This window comes from Ornithorhynchus anatinus, chromosome 3 (assembly GCF_004115215.2).
Source record: "Ornithorhynchus anatinus isolate Pmale09 chromosome 3, mOrnAna1.pri.v4, whole genome shotgun sequence".
Lineage (NCBI taxonomy): Eukaryota > Metazoa > Chordata > Mammalia > Monotremata > Ornithorhynchidae > Ornithorhynchus > Ornithorhynchus anatinus.
In genome coordinates this window covers 125,748,017-125,766,269 of record NC_041730.1, presented here as the reverse complement: position 1 = coordinate 125,766,269, position 18,253 = coordinate 125,748,017, and the positions used below count along the sequence as shown (strand labels likewise).

Here is an 18,253-nt window from a genome sequence, read left to right as displayed (position 1 = left end):
ATCATCATCATCATTATTATTATTAAGTGTGGAAGAAGTCTGGCTAATGGTCTTTGCCAAGATAACATCCTAACAGATCTTTTACTGAACAAGGGATAAGGCGGAAAGTCCTTTAAATGCCCAAACTTAAGTCAGGCTTAGAATGGCTTGGCTGTCTGCCATAAGGCACCTGAAAAGAGTGTACAGACAAGCTGGCAAATGGCTGGCCAGAGGGTCAAGGATTGGTACCCTCTGGAGTCTCAGAATCTGGGGAAGTGGCATTCTTCACATTTTTTCAGCTGTGCTTTGATTCCAGCAAAGAGACACCAAATCTTTGAGGGGGCTCTTCAGGAGTCGACCCCCGGCCCACGTCCCACCTCTGGCCCGGACCCCCCTCCCCCCTCAAATCCGCCACTCACACGTCCCCCCTTCGAAGCCCTATTGAAGGCTCACCTCCTCCAAGAGGCCTCCCCAGACTAAGCCCCCTCTTCCTCAGCTCTCCCTCCCCTCCGCGTCGCCTCGCTCCCTTTGCTCTACCCACCCCCCGCTCGCAGCCCCACGACACTTGTGCACATATGGAAATATTTATAATTCTATTTATTTATATTGATGCCTGTTTACTTGTTTGGATGGCTGCCTCCCCAGTTCTAGACTGTGAGCCCTGAGTGGGCAGGGATTGTCTCTGCTGCTGATCTGCATACTTTCCAAGCAGTTAGTTTGGTGCTCGGCACACGGTAAGCACTCAATAAATACGACCGAATGAATGGCTCCCTAAGGTATCCGTTAGGGAGTAGGAAACTACAGTCTTTCTTCCGCTCCTCTACTTCCTTGCTCATATGCCACGGGGGCTGATGAGTCTCCTGGCCCCAAGTGGGAACTTACTGTATCCTACCTGACACTTTTCAAATGGAGGCAGAGCACCCCAAATTCAGGATTGTCTCTATCTGTTGCTGAATTGTACATTCCAAGCGCTTAGTACAGTGCTCTGCACATAGTAGGTGCTCAATAAATACTACTGAATGACTGCCCCCCGATCCGGGATATCTGGGCACATTATTTTACTGTAATCTTTTATAATCAAGAGAACCTGTGTGGTTGGGGGAAAGGAAAGGCTTTTTTAGGCTGTGGAAGGTTAGATCTCGGAAACCCGGGATTTCTTCCCTCAGCTCTTTAAGTTTATGACTAAGGATAACTATAAAGTGCAAAGTCCCAGGGAATAATATATGAAACCAATACGAAACCTAAATAGGGATGTAGAAATAAGGAAATAGGGAAGCGGCATGGCCTACTGGAAAGAGTATAGGCCTGGGAGTCAGAGGACTTGGGTTGTAATCCTGACTCCACCACTTTGCTATGTGACCTTGAACAATTTATTTAGCTTCTCTGTGCCTCTATTTCCTCAACTGTAAAATGGGGATTAAACTATCTGTTCTCACTCCTATTTCGATGGTGAGCCCCATGTGGGACAGGGACTGTGTCTGACTGGATTGCTTGGTATGTATCCCAACACTCAGAGCAGTGCTTGACCCATAAGTGTATTGTGGCCAGGGAACAGGTCTGTTAACTCTGCCACACTGTACCCTCCCATGCGCTTAGTCCCACCCCCGAACTCTGGGAGTCCCTCGAGATTCCGTTCCGGGTCTCCTTCTATTCTCCATCTACACCCACTTCCTTGGAGAACTCATTCACTCATATGGCTTCAACTACCATTTCTATGCGGTTGATCCCCAAACCTCTTATCTCCGGCCCTGATCTCTCTCCTTCGCCGCAGTCTCGCATCTCCTTCTGCCTTCAAGTCATCCCTACTTGGATGTTCTCCCGTCAGCTCAAACCTAACGTCTGAAACAGAACTCCTTACCTTCCCACCCAAATTCTGTCCTTCCCCTGACTATCCCATCGCTATAGACAGTACCACCGTCCTTCCATTCTCACGAGCCTATAACCTTGGCATGATCCTTGACTTCGCTCTCTCGATGGACCCAAATATTCAATCCATCACTCAATTCATCCTGTCGGTTCTACCTTCGCCACATCGCTAGAATCAGTCCTTTCCTCTCCATCCAAATTGCCACCACGCTAATCCAATCGCTTATCCTCTCCCACCCTGGTGTACCAGCATCCTGGCTCTCCCCCCACTCCAGTCCTTACTTCACTCATCTGCCTGGATCATTTTTCCACAAAACCGTTCTGTCTCTGTTTCTCCACTCGTCAAGAACCTCCAGTGGATGCCTATCCACCTCTGCATCCAACGGCAACTCCTTACTGTCGGCTTTAAAGCACTCAATCACCTCGCCCTCTCCTACCTTACCCCCCTACCCTCTTACTACATCCCAGATGGCAAACTTTGCTCCTCTATTGCCAATCTATTCTCTGTACCTCGATCCTATCTCACCGCTGACCTCTCGCCCCCGTCCGGTCTCAGGCCTGCAACACTCTCCTTCTCCTTATCCGAGACAATTACTCTCCTCCCTTTCAAAGCCTTATATTGAAGGCACATCTCCTCCAAGAGGCCTTCCCTGACTAAGCCCTCCTTTCCTCTTCTCCCACTCCCTTCTGAGTTGTCCTGACTTGCTCCCTTTATTCACCCTCCCCAGCCCCACCACACTTATGTACGTATCCATAATTGATTTATTTCTATTAATGTCTGACTCCCCCTCTACACTGTAAACTCACTGTGGGCAGGGAATGAGTCTGTTATATTGTTATATTGTACTCTTCCAAAGTGCTTAATACAGTGCTCTGCCCACAGTAAGCACTTAATGAATATAATTGTTATGACTGATTACAACTACATAAAAAAAGTCACCATATGATCTAACGAACATGGGAAAGGGCATATAAATTGACAACAATGCCCATGATTATCCTTGAACAAAAGTAACAAATGATCCAAAAAATCTATCAGGAACAGAAAAAACTTCCAAACTAAAATTTTAAGGCTTTTGAAACGATAACACTCATTGGCCTAAGACGAATTCTGGCTATCCTTTTATCCCCCCAAACATTATATGTGTCTACAGTATAATTTCTTTTAAAGGAAATATCAAATTAAATTCATTACAAGATTTTTTCTGAATTTGACAATAATTCTTCATTTAATCTAAAGCCAGTATATGAAAAGATTGAGGAATAAAAACAAATTGGAAATATCTTCCACCTTAAGATTGCCACGATGCTTTTTCAATTTTTAAAGCCAAAGACATATTTTCCCTTCAATTACCAATTTGCCTAACATTTCAGTGACAGAAATTTATGGGTATGTTTAACTTCTATATTATGGTGACATTTTAATCGGCACCCAGATGAATAGCAAAAAAAAAAAATTAAGATTGAAAGGTATACAAGCCTATTAAAGAATAAATGACAGCGAGACTGCCAGGACAGCACAGACACCTTGTAATGTGCCAGGAATTTTCCCAGCAGCAAGATGTAATTTTCACAGGAAAACTATTCAAAAATTTAAGCTCTAGATTCATTCCATTTTCTTTGTAAATGTCAAGTTATCGCCTCCCTCAGTCTTCCAAAGATTAGAAAAACAATGAATGGCTGACATGACACAGTTAATGAAAGACAAAACCAGTGAGCTATTAGACACATTTCCATAACAAACTAAGGCATCTTGAAAATCAATTTAGGATCTCAAAGATGGACAGGAAGGCTGCCGAAAGCCAATTTCCCAAGGGAAGACATGTTTCATTAATAATAAAGCTACTCTTGATTAACTGGAGCACAAACCACTGAAATCTACAGCTATTCCTAAACAACCTTGGAGCCATTAGTTTCAACTCCTTCTCCAAAGATTTTTTAACCAGTCCCTGTATAACGAGTAGCTAAGCTGCCTCCTCTCTGGATTACTGCACTTCTGATAACCTGCATAAAATAATCCTCATCCTCATCGTAATAATAATCGTGGCATTAATTAAACATGTACTATGCACTAAGTGCTGGGCAAGTTAGAAGATAATCACAACAGACACATGTCCCACATGAGGCTCAACATCTAAGAGAGAGGAAGAGCAGGTACCTTATCCTCATTTTACAGATGAGGAAACTGAGGCCCAGGGAGGTTGAGTGATTGGCCTTTGGTCACACTGCAGGACCGTGGCACAGCTGGGATTACAACTCCTAACTCCCAGATTTATGCTCCTTCCATCCTTCCACTACGCCTCGCTGCCCCAGTGAGCAAAGTCATTCATTCAATCGTATTTATTGAGTTCTATGTGCAGAACACTGTACTAAGCGCTTGGGATGTACAATTCAGCAACAGAGACAATCCCTACTCAACAACGGCCTCACAGTCTAGAAGATTCATGGTTCCGCCAGTACTTCCGGGAACCAAGAGCCTCCCCATTAATCGCATCCATGTTCTTTGCCAGGATAGGAGGGAATTCCTAGATAGGAAAACTATCCTAAGGTGGAGACCACAAGGACTTTGTGAGGATCAGAATACCGGAGTCTAAGCACACCCTCTTCATTTCTTTTAAACTAGACTACTCACTGGGCCACACTGTCATATCTCTCACCTCTGACCTCTTCTTTACGCCCTTCCCCAGCCAATCCACTAGACAACAACTCTCCCTCATTTTCAGTCTTTCTGAAATCACATCACCTCCAGGGAGGCTTCCGGGATTAATTATCTTCCCTAAATTATATGACTCCAACTACGTCTTCAGCATGGACAGATGCCTTTGTGTGCTCACAGCTCACTACCATCCATAGCACTTCTGAACTTAGCATACCCTATTTATCAATAATAATAATAATGATTTTCGTTAAGTGTTATCCAGTACTAGGAGAGATACAGTATAATCAGATCAGGCATCTATCCCACAAGGAGCTCACAATCTAAGGGGGCGGGAAGAAAACGTATTTAATCTCCATTTTTCAGATGAGGAAACGGAGGCACAGAGAAGTTAAATGACTTGCCCAAGGTCACCCAACAAGCTAGGGGTGGAGCTGGGATTAGAACTCAGATCTCCAAACTCACAATCCAGTGTTCTTTCCACTAGATCCACCAATCGGTGGGATTTACTGAGCATAACTGTGTGTGGAAATCTATATTAAGCATTTGGGAGAGTACCTCATGAATAAGAGTTGATAGACATGATCCCTGATCAAAAGGAGCTTAAAGTTTAGAGGGAAGACAGACATTAAAACCAATTACAGATAGGAGAAATGGCAGAGGGGAAATGGCAGAGTATAAGGATATGTATGTAAATATGTGCAACGGGGTGAGGGCAGAGTGAACATCAAGTGCCTAAGAGATAGGGATCCAAGACCGTAGGGAGGGCGAATATGTGAGAGTTTCTCATGGTTCAGTTCTGGGTCCCTTTCTAGTCTCCGTTCACACCCGTTCCCTTGGAAAACCCACTCGCTCCCATGACTTCAACTACCTTCTCTGTGCAGGTGAGTCCCAACTTTACACCCCCAGCCCTGATCTCTCTCCTCCTCTGCACTCTCCCATTTTCACCTTTCTTCAGAATGCCTCTACTTGGATGTCCTGCTGACACCTCAAACATGTCCAAAACAGAACTCCTCATCTTTCCACCTGTCCTCCTCCTAACCTTCCTCACACTGCAGATGGCACCACCCTCCTCCGTCTCACAAGACGGGAACCAGGGCATTGTCTTTTCTTTACTCATATCTTTCAGGCAATCCACACGTTCAATCTGTCACCAAAGCCTGTCGGCTTTACCTTCATAACCATTAAAATCTGCCCTTTCCTTTCCATCCCAACTGTGGCTACGTCGATACAATCACTTTATAGGAACAGCAATAACTATTATTATTATTCCCTCCTTGACTCTTGCATCAGCCTCCTTGATGACCTCCCTGCCTCCTGTCTCTCTCCACTCCCGTCCACACTACACTCTGATGTCTGGATCATTTTTTTTTAAAAAAAAAAATTCGGTCCATGTTTCCCCACTTCTCAAGAACCTCCACCGGTTGCCCATCCACCTCTGCATCACACAGAAACTCCTTGCCGATGGCTCTGAAGCACTCAGTCTCCTTGTCTCTTCCTATCTTACCTCGCTGATTTCCTTCTATAACCCAGCAGGCCTTCTTTGCCTCACCTCGATCTTGCCTATCCTCCTGCCGACCCCTTGCCCACGTCCTGCCTCTGGCCTGAAATTCTTTCCCCCTTCATATCCAGCAGACCACCATTCTCCTCACCTTCAGAACCCTATGAAAGCCACATCTCCTCCAAGAGGCCTTTTCATTCATTCAATAGTATTTAATTGAGCGCTTACTATGTGCAGAGCACTGTACTAAGCGCTTGGAATGAACAAGTCGGCAACAGATAGAGACAGTCCCTGCCGTTTGACGGGCTTACAGTCTAATCGGGGGAGACGGGCAGACAAGAACAATGGCAATAGAGTCAAGACCTTTTCTGACTAAACCCGAATTTCAGCACTGTGCTATATTGTACTCTCCCAAGCGCTTAGTACAGCGCTCTGCCCCCAGAGAGCACTCAATACGAGTGTTCAACAAAGGAATGACTCTCCTTTCTGCATCACCCTTGCGCTTTGATTTGTACCCTTTATTGGGCTCACCCTAGGCCCCACAGCACTTATGTAGGTATCTCAGTTTTAATGTCTGTCCCCCCCTAGGCTATAAGCTCCTTGTGGGCAGGGAACATGTCTACCAACTCTGTCATATTATATTCTCCCAAGCACTTAGTACAGTAGAGAAGCAGCGTGGCTCAGTGGAAAGAGCCCAGGCTTGGGAGTCAGAGGTCATGGGTTCGAACCCCGGCTCCGCCGCTTGTCAGCTGTGCAACTGTGGGCAAGTCACTTCACTCCTCTGTGCCTCAGTTACCTCATCTGTAAAATGGGGATGAAGGCTGTGAGCCTCATGTGGGACAACCTGATTACCCTATATCTACCCCAGTGCTTAGAACAGTGCTCTGCACATAGTAAGCACTTAAATACCAACATTATTATTATTATTGGGCACACAGTAAGCACTGTTTTATTGAAATGAGGTTTATTCAAGCAAGGTCTTTTAGAAGAGAGGCACCTTGGGGAGGATTTTGAAGGTGGGGATAGTGGTGGTCTGTTAGATATTTTCATTACCCTATTTATTTTGTTAATGAAATGTACATCGCCTTAATTCTATTTATTTGCTATTGTTTTAATGAGATGCTCATCCCTTGATTCTATTTATTGCTATTGCTCTTGTCTGTCCGTCTCCCCCGCTTAGACTATAAGCCCGTCAAAGGGCAGGGACTGTCTCTATCTGTTACTGATTTGTACATTCCAAGTGCTTAGTACAGTGCTCTGCACATAGTAAGTGCTCAATAAATACTACTGAATGAATGAATAAATGAATAAATATAAGGAGTAGGAAGTTCCAGGCCAGAGGGACGATGTGGACAAGGGATCGGCAACAAGATGGAAACAACTGAGATACAGTGAGTATGTTGATCCCAGAGGAGCCAAGTGTGTGAGCTGGGTTATCATAGCAGATCAGTGAGGTGAAATAGGAAAGGGGGAACTGATTGAGAGTAAGGAGTTTCTGTTTGATGCAGGCATGGACTGGCAAACATTGGAGTACTTTTGAAGAGTGAGGATATGTGGACCGAATGTCTTTTTTTTTTTTTTTTTTTTTAAGATAAAATGCTTTCCAGGGCCTAACTCAGATACATATCCACTTCTCTTTCCTCCTATCTGTAAATTATTGCAGCATTAACTCCTCCACTAGACTGGAAGCTCCTTGAGGGAAGGGATTGTGCCTACTGGACTGCATTACTGTCCTCTCTCAAACACTTGGTACAACGCTCTGCTCACAGAAGGCATCGAATACTACTGATTAATCGATAGACTGAGCTATTCCAAAATGAGAGCCATTTGTTCCAGTGGAAGAAACATAAACCTAAGTGATGTCTGTGTTCCAAGAATCAGGGTCTGCCTCAGAACAAAATACTTTCCAGGTTGATTTTCTACCGAAAATAAATATCCCAATATGAAGTATTTTTTTAAGGGTAGTTAAGCGCTTATTAGGTGCTAGGCCCTATGTTAAGCCGTACGGTAGAAATAAGCTAATCAGGTTGGACACAGTCCATGCACCACATGGGGCTCACAGTCTTAATCCCCAGTTTACAGATGAGGTAACTGAGGCACAGAGAAGTGAAGTGACTTGCCCAAGGTCACACAGCAAGCAAGTGGCAGAGTCCAGATTAGAACCAACTCCCAGGTGTGAACTCTCACTAGGCCTTGCTGTTTATGTATTCATTCAGTACTAATTACATATCTACATCTAATTTGTATATTCAATTATTTATTCAGCTACTTCATCCCGCCACCTTTGTACTCTTTTATATATCCTTGCTCCTGCTGCGTAAATAATTTTTATGTCTCCCTCAATTTTACTGCGGGCTCCGTCTGATTCAGGGCCCAGAGGAGAGAAAGAGGGCTTTATGGGGTTGCCATCAGCACATACTGGATGTTCAAAGGAACACTACTACTTTCCCATTGGGGAAGAGAGGACTTACTCCTCCTCCCCTTAGGTGTCTAACAGGTCCCTAATTCCTCACCCCTAAAGCCACAGGAATCCCCGAAGGATTCCTACAGGTCTTGATAAGCAGCATGGCTTAGTGGAATCGGCCCGGGCTTGGGAATCAGAAGTCATGGTTCTGATCCCGGCTCTGCCACTTGCCAGCTGTGTGACTTTGGGCAAGTCACTTCACTTCTCTGTGCCTCAGTTACCTCATCTGTAAAAATGGGGATTAAGACTGTAAGCCCCACGTGGGACAACCGCCCCACTTGGGACAACCTGATTACTTTGTATCTAGAGCAGTGCTTGGCATATTCTAAGGGCTTACTAAATACCATCAGAATGATAATAGTTTCATGGGGTGGGACCAGAACTCTTTATGGAGTTTACACATCCGAAGCCTCTGAGGTCTTGAAGCATATTGAAGAGTGCAAGCCAGGAAGGCCTTCCTACCTCTGCGGCTCTCCCTTCGGTACTTAAATCAGCTAAGAAAACCCCGGAGACCAGGCCCTGACCCCTTCGCTCAGGGCCCCAGCCCAGGTGGCGCGACACTGCCATTTCAGGATGTGGCCCCGAAAGCTTCAAAGCAGTGGCAACGCTGAAATCCAAGAGTCGTCATTTAATAACGGAAGCCCCGTTGCCACCTCGGTGCGGATAAGCTCGGTGTGTCAGGGACCAGTCCCAGAGAGAACGCCCAACGATCGGCTCTCCCGCGTCTCATCCGAGACCCTACAGATGGCCAAGCGTGGTGACGGAGGCCGTTGGCGGGTCTGAGCGTTGCTCCAATTTAAACCAGTCCTTGGGTCTTGGTCACTACTTCCAACGTCTTCAGACTTTTGCAGTGGTAATAGAGATGCAGCGTGGCTCAGTGGAAAGAGACCGGGCTTGGGAGTCAAAGGTCATGGCTTCTAATCCCGACTCTGCCCCCTTATCAGCTGTGTGACTTTGGGCAGGTCACTTAACCTCTCTGTGCCTCAGTTACCTCATCTGGAAAATGGGGATTTAAACTGTGAGCTCCATGTAGGGCAACGTGATCACCTTGTTTGTCCCAGGCTGGTTACCTAGACGGTAGAGGATGTTTCAGAAGTCAATCAATGGATTAGAGAGGCAGAGCTGGGTATTATTTCTGGAGGTATCTCCATTTTCCTGCCTTTGCCTGCCCCCTCTTCTCTTTTGCCCTTTATTTCTCTAATACAGCTCTTTCTCCCTCTGGTTTTAGACCTTTTAAAAAGGGCTTCCGTTTTTGCAAATGGGTACAGCTTCTGAATGTCTTTTCTGCCCATATTCTTCAGAAAACGTGAATCTTTTCACTTGTCTTTTATCTACCAAAAAGGTTTGTGAAAGTTTTCAATAATAATCATCTTCCCCTATGGTTCCTGCCCCTCATTCTATGGTTTGAAAACAATACCTACACTCAGATTAATTAGCACACTTTTGTAGTTCACTGGGCTAATTACATATTAGGCTAGATATTAGATATTAGAGAAGCAGCATGGCTCAGTGGAAAGAGCCCGGGCTTGGGAGTCAGAGGTCATGGGTTCGAACCCCGACTCTGCCACTTGTCAGCTGTGTGACTGTTGCAGATCACTTAACTTCTCTGTGCCTCAGTTACCTCATCTGCAAAATGGGGATGAAGACTGTGAGCCTCACATGGGACAACCTGATGACCTGGTATCTACCCCAGTGCTTAGAACAGTGCTCTGCACATAGTAAGCGCTTAAATACCAACATTATTATTATTATTGTTTTCAACCCACAGAACTCAGTATATTCACCACAGTTTTTAAAAATAACCTTAATTTACTCAATTCATACCCTTACTTAGAGTGGACAGGGACTGTGTTTGATCTGTAATAATCATATCCTACCCCAATGTTTAGCGTGAAGGATGGCATGTCATAAACTCTTAATAAAATAATCGTTATTCAATTCCAAAATCATTTCCAAATTTTCAATTCCAAGGATTTGTCTGTAAAAACTTGTTTAGCACCTTGGAATCGTTCCGATGATACTTAAAGACCATGCAGTTCAAAAGATAACGATGGAGAAGAAAATTAACAGCAAGATGGAGCCAGCAAAAAAAGTCAACATTCTAATTTAAAAACAGAAAGGGTTTTTTAATGTGTTATAGGCAACCAGAAATTATCTAAGAATACACAATCCTGGACACACAGATGTACTAATCAATCACATTTATTGAGTGCTTACTGTGTGCGGAGCAGTGTACTAAACACAAGGGAGAGTACAAATAACACTTGGTAGGCACATTCCCTGCCCATAAGGAGCTTACAGTCTAGCGAACTGTATGGCAAGAAACTATTTCAGAAAATGCCAGTTTTCAACAAGTGTGAGAGTTTTACAGGATCCTGTTCTGGGAGATGAGATCAAAGCTAATTGGAATGGAAAATTACTCAAAATAGAAGTCTACACAAGGAAAAGACTGGACTCAATGGTGGAGACGCTGGATTATAAGGGAGTTGTTGTTGAGGACAAAATTATTAACAAAATTAAATTTCTTTACTTCCAATTATTCTTCTGCTATGAATTTCAGATTCTAAACGGATCTACCGCCAAGTCTCAATAGGTTTTGAACTTACCACACATTATCCCCAAGGCTGTGCTAAATACCGCCATATATCCGAAGTAAAATGATGTCTGAAACAAGCCATACATCCTGGAATGAAATTAAACAAGAGTTAGTATCTCCATTAGCCTTTAAATCACTACGTAGTACATTAAAATATCTTTTATATCTTTTAAAAAAGAAATAACTTTAGCTTACTTACTTTGTTTTGAAAAAGTAGTAGTAAAAGGAATACATGTAAACATAGATTGCAGTCGATGCAGCAGAAAGAAAACTTGTCCATTGCCTAAAAAGAACACACACGTGCATCAGGTGTTCACTGTTGTCAAAAAGACACTTCAACTTTTTCCTAACTAAATTTTTACTTTTTGGAGGGTTTAAAATGAGCGAACACGTCATGCCCTTTAAGCCCTAGATGGACTGGTGAGGGGCAGAAAACAGTGCAGTACAGATCCTGAGTTTTCAGGCTAGAGTCCTCACCATTAGCTAAGCACTTTGGAAAAGTCACTAAATCTCTCACCATTTTCCCCATCCACAAAATGGAGTAATGCTATATTCTCCCTGCGTTTGCAGTCACAGACCATTAATAGCTATCTAGTTCTCAAGAGAAAGATATTAAAAGATTACTGGGCATCTTAGCACCGCCAAGTAGAAATCTGCTTTCGCTTTCTTATAAGACATGAAAAATGACCCATGGGCCAATGTCTTGGCCAATATTTTCATTGGCATTACCCCACGTTTTCTAAAAGTACTCACCACCTATAATCCTCTGCATTGAGCAGGAAGTAGGTACAGACAATGGTCACACAAACAGTTACAATGCAGAGAATAACCAGGACCAGCATCATGAAGCCATATACATAGTAGATCTTGTATGCCCAGAACGAAGTGAAAATGAAATACCTAAATAAAATTAAAAGAAGAAACATGTAACCTGCTGTTCTCAACGTGCCAACCTGCTTCAGTCTACTTAGGTCTATTTGTTTCCTTGTATTTTCCCTCTCCCGCTTCTGTCTTTAAAACGCCCTGAGATTTCCATTGCCCCATCTCATTACCTCACCCTACAAACTTTTCCCTCAAGAAAATTTAAGTTGGCTAAATTTTCTGAAAGTAGAGCTTAGCACAGGGTCTCTGCTGTTCTATGCAGTGTGAACAAAGTTAGGAACTTGAAGGGGTAGAAAAGTTAAAAGGTAGCAAACGAGTCCTAACATGAAAGCCTACCACTCCATTTTCAAAACTGATCTTCCTATATTCAACCGGAACAATGCGTTCCTGCCGTTCAAGGATGAAGTCTGGAGGTACTATAACTTGTTTATCCTTCTTACTGCCCAGAGCAACTCTCTGTAGGTAACAAATAAAGCTGTTCCACGGATTCAAAACAAAAGTTTACTGCGACATTTTGCCAACAAAATCCCAAGAGTAATAAAATGGTTTCAAGTTTGGGAAATAGGCTTTAAAATTTAAGGTTGAAGGGAAATAGGCTATTTAGCCCTGAGAAGAGGCAGCTGGAGCAAAGGGGCTGAAAGGTAGGAAATGAGGAGAAAGTGACAGGAAAGGGAAGGGGGAAGGAGACTCAGCGTATGAAGAAAATTGTTAAGATTTTATACAGATGAAGTAGGTGGGTTTTCTGCAGCTCCACTGAAGGAACAAGAAATAATTTAGTCTTGTATATTTACCCCAGTAAGCACAGAGTAAGCTCTTAATAAATATCGTATTACTGTAATTATTATTAGGAAGAATTTACCAAGCAAATCAATAAAACATTCACTGAGTGCTTACTGTGTGCAGAGCACTAGATAAATTTGGTAGACTGGTTCCCTGAACAAAATAGAGGAGACGGGCATTCAAATAAGTTAGAGATATCTACATGTTAGATAAGTGCTGTGGGGCTGAGACTGGGGTGAATAAAGGGTACAAATCCACTTGCAAGGGAGATGCGGAAGGGGGAGGGAGCAGGAGAAATGAGGGCTTAGCCGGGGAAGACCTCGAGGAGATGACGTTTTAGTAAGGCTCGGAAGATGGGGACAGTGACCATCTTTCAGATAAGAAGGAGGACATGGATAAAGTGTTGACTGCAAGATGGGGAGGAATGTGTCTGTTATAATGTACTCTCCCAAGAGCTCAGTACAGTGCTTTGCACACAGTGAGCCCTCAATAAATACGACTGAATGAATGAAAAGATAGACAAGATACCTACATCCTGGTGATCTCATAAGAACATACACAAAACCTCTCCAGACCAGACCAGTGGTCACGCTAGCCCAGTTCTAAGTCTCCTACAGTGGCAACGAAGGATGTTTGGAAGAGTTGTGTGATGGCTGCACTTTTGGACATCCGCCCTCAGGGATCTGGATTCACCACCTAGCAACCCCAATTTTTCTAAGAACAGATTTTTAACTTGTAATCCAAAGTTTTCCTTCTACTGTAGGCTATCTCGTGAATTTACCCACACCCTTCTTCCTCCACAATTTTATGTGGTCGTGTAGTCCAGATGATTACCATCACTTAGGTGAAGATGCATTTTCTTTTGCCAGTGTGAGGCTACCACCCTCTCGTTTCAATGAGTGATCGATTTTTAGTCCATGGTTGAGGAATTTGGCTGTCAGAAATTCTGTGTTCACCCTGTCCGTATCCTTTAGGACTCCATATTAATCATGACTACTATAAAGACAAATAACTTTTCGGACTTTTTCCTTAGCTACCTCCAGCCCAGTTCCCCTGCAGCACTGCCTAGGTGGAAGTAATAATAATAATAATAAACTGTAGCATTTGCTAAGCACTTACTATGTGCCAGGCACTTTACTAAGCGCTGGGGTGGATACAAGCAAGTCAGGTTGGACACAGTCCCTGTTCCATGTGGGGCTCACAGTCTCAATCCCCATTTTACAGATGAAGTAACCGAGGCGCAGAGAAGTAAAGTGATTTGCTGAAAGTCACATGGCAGGCACAGTCCTGGGAGTAAGAGCAATTGGATTCTAATCCCAGCTCTGCCATATTCCTGCCATGTGACCTCAGCCCTCCATTTCCTCATCTGTAACACGAGAATTAAATACCTGTTCTCTCTCCCACTTGGACTGCGAGTTCCATGTGGCACAGGGACTGTGTCTGATTATCTCCTATCAACCCCAGCACTCATTACAGTGCTTGACATCTAGTGTGCACTTAATAAACATCATGATTATTACAATTTAGATCTTTCACGTATGCCACTTTGATTACGAAAAGCTTTCCAATGCCCCTTCCGTCATCCTCCAAATCAGATGCCAAACTCCCAAACAAGGACTGCTAGGACTTGGATCTAACCACTCTCTCTTTAACCTGCACATTTCAACCCAAACCAGGCAAGTTCTCCTCCTTCCATTTCTGAACCTTTAACTCAGATCACCCTACAGAACAGCAATTTACACAAATAACTTTCAGCCCACCACTCCGCAAAGGGGACCTGTGTGAGGACAAAAGCCATTTTTTATTCTATTTACTGCTATTGTTCTCGTCTGTCCGTCTCCCCCAGTTAGACTGTAAGCCCATCAAAGGGCAGGGACTGTCTCTGTTACCGATTTGTACATTCCAAGCGCTTAGTACAGTGCTCTGCATATAGTAAGCGCTCAGTAAATACTACTGAATGAATTTTAAAAAATGCATGTTAACCCACTTTATCTCCTTCCTTCAATTATACAACTGTGGACTGAAACTAGGCCTAATCTGTATGCTTTACAGACCCTCTGCACCTAATATAATCCTGAGGCTGCTCAATGAATACTTGATGCTGCCGATATATGGGTTGAGAGTGTCTAGAAAATGTTACTAAGGAAGGTGGAGGCATATCTTCATCTGAATTTTCAACCTGCGAGACCGTTCTCTGAGAAATTTTGCAGTCCTATCGGGAAAATGGGGGAAATCATTAGATGCCTTTTGGATGATCCTTCTTCTAACTCTATTATTTCACATTTATATGATCTTTACACTTCCCGGCCTCCCCCTTAGGTAGATCAAATATTAAAACTTACATTTCGATGAAAATCGACCCAAAGGGTAAAATTCCTCCTAGGCAAACAATAACCGCTGGTTCCATGAACCTGAAACAATATAATTTAAATACAATTTTTTACATAGAAGGGCTATTTTTCCCCCAACTCCAAAAAAAATTTCACAAAAATCACAAATGATCCCAAACCGCCCCCCCCCAATCGCAATCCAATTAGACCCTCTCTGAGGATAGGACCAAAATTAAAGCTAGTCCAGAGCACAAAAGGGCAGGAAAAAGATCTGACATAAGGGGAAGGAAAACCTTCTTAAGCATCTCTTACTGTTCCACTTCCTAACTCCACCAATAATTCTCTTTACTAAACGGGTACTGTGGATAGGTACTGGTGGAAGGCCCCAGGCTGAAAAACATCATGTCCTTGCATTGGCTCAGAGTCCCAACAGCACCCGGCTAGAGAAGGCTGATATTTGGCCTTTCAAGTGACTCTCATGCTTTCTTTCCCTTGTTGTAGGTGGCCTTCCCTCACAGCTGGACATAGATGGTGCTGAAGAACTTAGTTAATTATTGTAAACACATGGAAAGGAGATCCAGAAAGAACAAACAGGCTATGCAAGCATGATCCAATTGTATGCAAATGATACACACGGTACAATTGTGCCCTTCCAAAATATTTCTTACACCCTGATAGAGCCCGAAGGGAAATCATGGCAGAGACTACTGATCCAGAAGATTTGATTTCAAGAGCATGAATTCCTGAAACAGTCTACAAATGCCACACCAAAATGTCAACTGTAATTGATTATATAATTTGAGAACTAAAAGAGAATGTTACATCTTGTATACCACATGGAGGTAAGAGTGTTTTGTTAGGATACAAGGCTTCTTGAGTAAGAGTTTTATTGCATTTTTCTCAAAATAAAACTCTGTATTTATGATTCAAAATATAGCTCACTCTATTTGGTAGGATTTCAGGATGCTGAAATTTTCAAACTCAGACTTTTTCTCTTTCACCAAAAATATCTGTTTTTGGACAAAAATATTTTCTACATATGGTCTGCCACACCTCAGTGAGAAATTTCAATCCATCAATGGTATTTATTGAGCGCTCACTGTGCGCAGAACACTGTACTAAGCACTTGGGAGAATACAATACAGAACAGTTGGGTAACATAGCCAACTCTAAAATCTGAAGCAACAGAAAAGTTGCCAAACAGAAAAAAGCGACGTGAAAGCTTCTTGCAAAATGAAGACTACTGAATCTGGGTTTATGATCCTAAAAACCTTTACGATATTCAATTTGTACGAATATATTATTATGGTTCTTGTTAAGTGCTTACTGTGTGCTAAGCACCAAGCACTCTACTAATCACTTTGGATTCTTTCAAGTGAATTTAGTTTGGGGCTTGACTTGTCTTATGCCGTGGAGTCGCCTCCGACCCACAGTGACGACATGGACACATCTCTCCCACAACGCCCCACCTCCATCTGCCATCGTTCTGGTCCTGGATCCATAGAGTTTTCTTGGTAAAAATATGGAAATGGTTTACCACTGCCTTAGAGTATGGGGCTACCATTCTACTATTGTAAAATAAAGAGATGGAATTGTTACTACATAAAGGGGGGGTTTATTTTCTGCAAAATTACAAAACCTGGTAAATGGATTTTAAAATACTGGCGTCACTGGTTAGTAAACCAAAAATATCTGTTCTATGACGGACTTTACTGCAGCATATTAGCAGTGAATTAGGAATTTAATAATTAAACTGTATTTTTTTCTGCTGAAATGTCTCCTGGGGCCAAGGATTGGGAATCTTTACTGAATAATAGCTCCTTGAAAAATATCTTTGCATTTTAATAAGTATGGTAAATTGGCCCCACAGAGAAAAGAGCCATTATATTGTCTTCCCCTTCTAGGTCATTAATCTCCAAACTGAAACAGTCAGGTGGACATAAGAAAACAAATACTAGATTGATTGACTGTTTGATAGACTACTGAAGCACAAGGGAGGAATTCTAAAATAAGCTGTAGGGGCCTTAGATTGGGTCCTATTAAAACGGAGGACCCAAGGGGAAGTCGGGAAGCATTTTGATCATCGGCCTCAATACAACCTGCATTCTCCTGAAGCAGCCCTCGAGGGAAGCGTGGTTGGAGCAAGGAGGTCCGAGGAAAGAACCCGGGCCTGGGACACACAGGGCCTGCCACTTGTCTGCTGTGCTACTTTGGGAAACTCACTTAACTGCTCTGGGCCTCAGTTACCTCATCTCCAAAACGGGGCATGTGAGCCCCAAAGGGGACATGAACTGTGTCCAACTTGATCATGCACCCCAGTGTTTGGCAGAAGTCTGGCACAGGGTAAACACTTAAAGTACCATTAAACCAAACTAAAATCAAAAAGCCGTTATGGGCATATTATTCTGACAACTTCCTATATTCTGAAAAGTTACGCCTCCTTTATGTGCTACTTCACACATGGTAGGACATTTTTGATCTTGTCACCAGAAGACTGGGAGACTTGAGGAGCTTTAACCTACCTCTAGCCCTCGTCCCAAGTTGATCTTCTTCCCATTTCCCCCGCCCCCAGGGGCGGTGCTTTTCTCCTCCTCCTCCTCTCCCATAGGGGTGGACCCCGAGGCTCCAGCTCTAAGGCAAGCCCCTCTGCTCTGGGCCCTTTAGAATAACGGGGCTACGTCTCTTCCACTCTCTGGATCAGGCTTGGTTTGCTGCTGCCTGGATGCTAGGCCCCTCAGGGCTTTAAGGACCTTCCTTCACCTCTCTTGCTCTCTACAGCTCTACATCAGGCACCTCTACATCCCTCTCTGGATCCCACAGGACAGGGCTGGAAGGATCACAGCAAGTCAAATTCCAACTAAAAAGGGATCAATTCAGGCCTCTGTCGGGCCCCTGTCAGAGGCAGCGTTGCCTAATGGATAGGGCATTGGCCTGCGAGTCACAAGGGCCTAGGTTCTCATACCAGCTCCATGGCGTAGTTGCTGTGTGCCCCTGCGTAAGTCACTTAACTTCCCTTTGCCGCAGTTACCTCATCTGTAAAATGGGGATTAAGACTGTGAAACCCATGTGGGATGGGGACTGTGTCCAACCCGATTTGCTTGTAACCACCCCAGCGTTTAGGACAGTGACTGGCACATAGTAAGCACTTCGCAAATACCACATTATTATTATTGTCAGAAAACTCTTCAAAAATAATTTG

General features: G+C 43.6%; 1 protein-coding gene across 1 annotated transcript in view; it reads right to left on the bottom strand.

Moving 5' to 3' along the window:
- The window catches only part of TM9SF3 (transmembrane 9 superfamily member 3), a 101,336-nt gene that overhangs the window by 2,325 nt on the left and 80,758 nt on the right, over positions 1-18,253 (bottom strand). Inside the window, exons 11-14 of the mRNA XM_029059825.2 lie at positions 15,067-15,135; positions 11,816-11,962; positions 11,262-11,345; positions 11,073-11,149 (exon numbers count right to left, since the gene is read on the bottom strand). Coding sequence (XP_028915658.1) covers positions 11,073-11,149; positions 11,262-11,345; positions 11,816-11,962; positions 15,067-15,135 — 377 coding nt within the window. The remainder of the gene's footprint in view (positions 1-11,072; positions 11,150-11,261; positions 11,346-11,815; positions 11,963-15,066; positions 15,136-18,253) is intronic.